The sequence below is a fragment of the Thamnophis sirtalis genome, unplaced genomic scaffold (genome assembly GCF_051295495.1).
Source record: "Thamnophis sirtalis isolate CommonGarterSnake01/CBP01778 unplaced genomic scaffold, rThaSir2_p1.2 scaffold_3, whole genome shotgun sequence".
In the NCBI taxonomy this organism is placed as follows: Eukaryota; Metazoa; Chordata; class Lepidosauria; order Squamata; family Natricidae; genus Thamnophis; species Thamnophis sirtalis.
The window spans coordinates 21,735,579-21,739,672 of NW_028261383.1; the positions used below are offsets into that span (position 1 = coordinate 21,735,579).

A 4,094-nucleotide genomic window follows, 5' to 3' on the forward strand; every position below is an offset into this window, starting at 1 on the left:
GAAAATCTTTATCTCTGACATCCTTAGTTTGTATTTGAAGAACATTCAAACGTTCAACGTTCTCATTTTCCCCCTCATATTTTGTTGCTAGAAACAGCAGATAATCCAGTTTCCTCTCAATTCTATCGTGTGGCAGATAACTTTGTAGTGCCGAAGAAATCATTTGAATAGAGGCTTGAATAGACGCCATATTTGTACGCAGTTAGTATTTTTTCTTTCGGAACTCTGAGGTATTTGCAAGTAAAAACAAGCTGGGAACTGTACAATCTTATCTGATCTTAGACCAATCCAGCCAAGCAATAAAAATGTCAAGTTGTAAGGAGCCAAATTATAGTGAATTGGTTTACAGCCCACTTACAGAGGATCAGAGGAGATGTTGGAGTAATCTATCCTTTGTCCGTGTAAGTAGCATTTAAAACATTTAAAAAGTAGGATAACCACCGTCCATAAACCAATAAAGAGATCGAAATCACCGCTAGATTCTTCTGTTCTTTAATTTAAATTAGCTTGAATTTTTAAGCGGACTGTCTTTCTCTGAGTAATAAAATCACCTTACCAGCTGAAAACACTTTCGCCATTCTTTGGAGCTATCTGCAGTTTCAGTTAGCCTTATGGCTAATCCGGAAGTCACTGGCAAAGGAGGTTAAATTCCAAGCCCCCAGAGACTTTGCGAACGTCTCTGGGGCCACTGGATCTCCTCCTACCTTTCACTGTCTCTCCGGGACAGCTTGGGCCCAAAAAGGAACCATCCAAGTGCTTCGGAATAGGAGAATTTCAGGAATAGCCTGAAAATCCGTCTTCTCACTGCTAAGCCCCGCATTCTTCCGACATTATTCCTCTCTTGATGCAACCTAGGACTACATTGGCTGTTATTGGCAACTGCAGCACAATGCTGGCCAAGAGGTACTTGTCCACTCATCATGCACCCCAGGGATACATGGCCTGCCCTTTTGGAGATCTCCCAGAGGCAGACACCATTTTCATTGCACCCACAATTCCTTAACACACTCTACAAAGTGTTAAGGTAGCAAAACAGAACAATTTGTCCCACTCCCAGTGACCAAGAAGCAGCCACCATATTGACACAGGCAGCCATGGCAAAACAACAGCTGCTTCCACAAGTTCACTGCATGGACTACGGATGAATCCCGGGCACACTCAAAGGAATGGCTCTTTCTATTAGGCAGTCACACAGCCCAGAGATACATGCCCTGTCCTCTTTCCCCACGAGATTCAGAAATCTTCAAACGGGATGGAGGAGGCTGTGATGCCTAGTACGGTGGGAGTCAGGCCTAAGGTCTGCAGGGATCCAGTAGAAGTGGAGATCCTGTGTGTGTGGGGGGGAGGTCTATGGAACCATGTGGGGAGCCTATGGAGGACGACTGACCTATTAGGACCTGTGAGGAAGGGAACGGCCTAGAAGGACCAAGGGTGGGATTCTCCAAACTCTGAAGTAGCCACTGTTGAGCTTAACAATGTGCACATTCATTTGATGGCTTCATCAGGAAGAGCAAGCGGTGAGGGTAATTCAGCAAAATGATCAGCCAGTATTTAGATGAGGCCAATATTCAGTTTTCCCACCTACACTCTCAGCGGGAGTTCAGAAATGAAATTCAAACCTTCTCCAAACTCATCACTTGTGTGAGTCCTCCAGTGTAGAAACCCATTCAAAAGGGTTTCTCTCTTGTATGAATCCTCTGGTGTGTCACTAGGTGGGAATTCTGACTGAAACCTTTCCCACAGTCAGGACATTCAAAGGGTTTCTCTCCTGTGTGAGTCCTCTGGTGTATCACTAGGCTGGAATCCTGACTGAAACCTTTCCCACAGTCAGGACATTCAAAGGGTTTCTCTCCTGTGTGAGTCCTCTGGTGTTGCACTAGGCTGGAATTCTGACTGAAACCTTTCCCACAGTCAGGACATTCAAAGGGTTTCTCTCCTGTGTGAGTCCTCTGGTGTATGACTAGGTGGGAATTCTGACTGAAACCTTTCCCACAGTCAGGACATTCAAAGGGTTTCTCTCCTGTGTGAGTCCTCTGGTGTATCACTAGGAAGGAATTCTGACTGAAAGCTTTCCCACAGTCAGGACATTCAAAGGGTTTCTCTCCTGTGTGAGTCCTCTGGTGCATCACCAGGTTGGACCTGTTACTGAAACTTTTCCCACAGTCAGGACATTCGAAAGGTTTCTCTCCTGTGTGAGTCCTCTGGTGTATCACTAGGTCGGAATTATGATTGAAACTTTTCCAACAGTCAGGACATTCGAAAGGTTTCTCTCCTGTGTGAGTCCTCTGGTGTATCACCAAGTTGGAATTCTGACTGAAACCTTTCCCACAGTCAGGACATTCAAAGGGTTTCTCTCCTGTGTGAGTCCTCTGGTGTATCACTAGGCTGGAATTCCGACTGAAACCTTTCTCACACTCAGGACATTCAAAGGGTTTCTCTCCTGTGTGAATCCTCTGGTGTATCAACACGCTGGACTTGTGACTGAAACATTTTCCACAGTCAGGACATTCGAAAGGTTTCTCTCCTGTGTGAGTCCTCTGGTGTGTCACCAGGGTGGAATTATCACTAAAACTTTTCCCACAGATAGGACATTCAAAGGGTTTCTCTCCCATGTGAGTCCTCTGGTGTACCACCAGGTGGGAATTCCTACTGAAACTTTTCCCACAAACAGGACATTCAAAGGGTTTCTCTCCTGTGTGAGTCCTCTGGTGCATCACCAGGTTGGACCTCTTACTGAAACTTTTCCCACAATCAGGACATTCGAAAGGTTTCTCTCCTGTGTGAGTCCTCTGGTGTATCACTAGGTCGGAATTATGATTGAAACTTTTCCCACAGTCAGGACATTCGAAAGGTTTCTCTCCTGTGTGAGTCCTCTGGTGCATCACCAGGTTGGACCTGCTACTGAAACTTTTCCCACAGTCAGGACATTCGAAAGGTTTCTCTCCTGTGTGAGTCCTCTGGTGAATCACCAGATTGGACCTGTTACTGAAACTTTTCCCACAGTCAGGACATTCAAAGGGTTTCTCTCCTGTGTGAGTCCTCTGGTGTATCACGAGGCTGGAATTCCAACTGAAACCTTTCTCACAGTCAGGACATTCAAAGGGTTTCTCTCCTGTGTGAGTCCTCTGGTGTTTCACTAGGTAGGAATTCTGACTGAAACCTTTCCCACAATCAGGACATTCAAAAGGTTTCTCTCCTGTGTGAGTCCTCTGGTGCATCACCAGGTTGGACCTCTTGCTGAAACCTTTCCCGCAGTCAGGGCATTTATATGATTTCTTTTTTGTGTGCATCCTCTAATATATTACCAGGCTGGAGTTCAGACTGAAACTTTTCTCACAGTCAGGATTCTCCTTGGTGGGAGTTCTCTAATGTATCACCAAGTTGCCAAGCTCACTTCCTTGGGAGCACCTGTAGGGCTCCTCCCCTATGTGGGTCCTTCCATGAACCAACCACAAGGAGCAGTTCTGACTAAAGCTTTGGCCACATTAATATTGGTTTTCTCCAATGTGGATCATTTCATGCACACTCAGTTGTGATTTGAAATACGTACTTTGCCCACAATAGCCACATCTGTGGAGCTGCAAAAGGGGATCACGTGACCCTGGAACAGGGCAACCGCCATAAATCTGAGTTAGCTGCCAAGGATTCAAATATAGATCACGTGACCATGGGGCTGCAGCAATAGTCATAAGTGTGAAAAATGGTCATCAGTCAGGTTTTTCAGTGGCACTGTCACTTTGAATAGTTACTAAATGAACTGTTATAACTCGAGGACTACCTGTAATGTATCCTTGTGTTCTGCATACTCTACGTTTTCCAGTTCGAAATCTCTTCTTGATTACCTGCTGGGGAAGCAGGAGAATTTTGTGGGTTTCTGAAGGAGATGGAAATGTTTTGATTTCTGTCTTGATTGAATTTCCTTTTTAACGTTGCTTGTTATTCTCTGTTGTCCGGAGTTCTCTTATTGGCATCCTCTTTGCCTGTAAGAATCAAAGAAATTGTTTATAAAATGGTTGCAGAAGATGTAAAAAAGAAAACTATATACATTAAAGGTAAAAAGGAAATATTCCACAATGCTAAAATAACCTTAGATT

General features: G+C 44.7%; 1 protein-coding gene across 2 annotated transcripts; it reads right to left on the bottom strand.

Annotated features, from left to right (window-relative positions):
• Positions 1 to 233: 233 nt before the first annotated feature.
• On the bottom strand, positions 234 to 3,361 carry LOC106553472 (uncharacterized). Of its 2 annotated transcripts, XM_087711505.1 has the most exons (2): positions 2,489 to 3,361; positions 234 to 2,404 (listed from the first exon to the last, which is right to left on the bottom strand). In XM_087711505.1, the coding sequence occupies exons 1-2, from the start codon at positions 3,288 to 3,290 to the stop codon at positions 1,668 to 1,670; spliced, it is 1,539 nt and encodes a 512-aa protein (XP_087567631.1). In that variant the 5' UTR covers positions 3,291 to 3,361; the 3' UTR covers positions 234 to 1,667. The 2 variants fall into 2 exon arrangements, with proteins under 2 accessions (XP_087567631.1, XP_087567630.1); XM_087711504.1 differs by having other exon boundaries at positions 234 to 3,361.
• Between the last annotated feature and the right edge of the window lie 733 nt (positions 3,362 to 4,094).

Coding starts and splice junctions, on each gene's coding strand:
- LOC106553472 (XM_087711504.1), bottom strand. CDS start 3,290: ATGCACACAAAAAAGAAATCATATAAATGCCCTGACTGCGGGAAAGGT.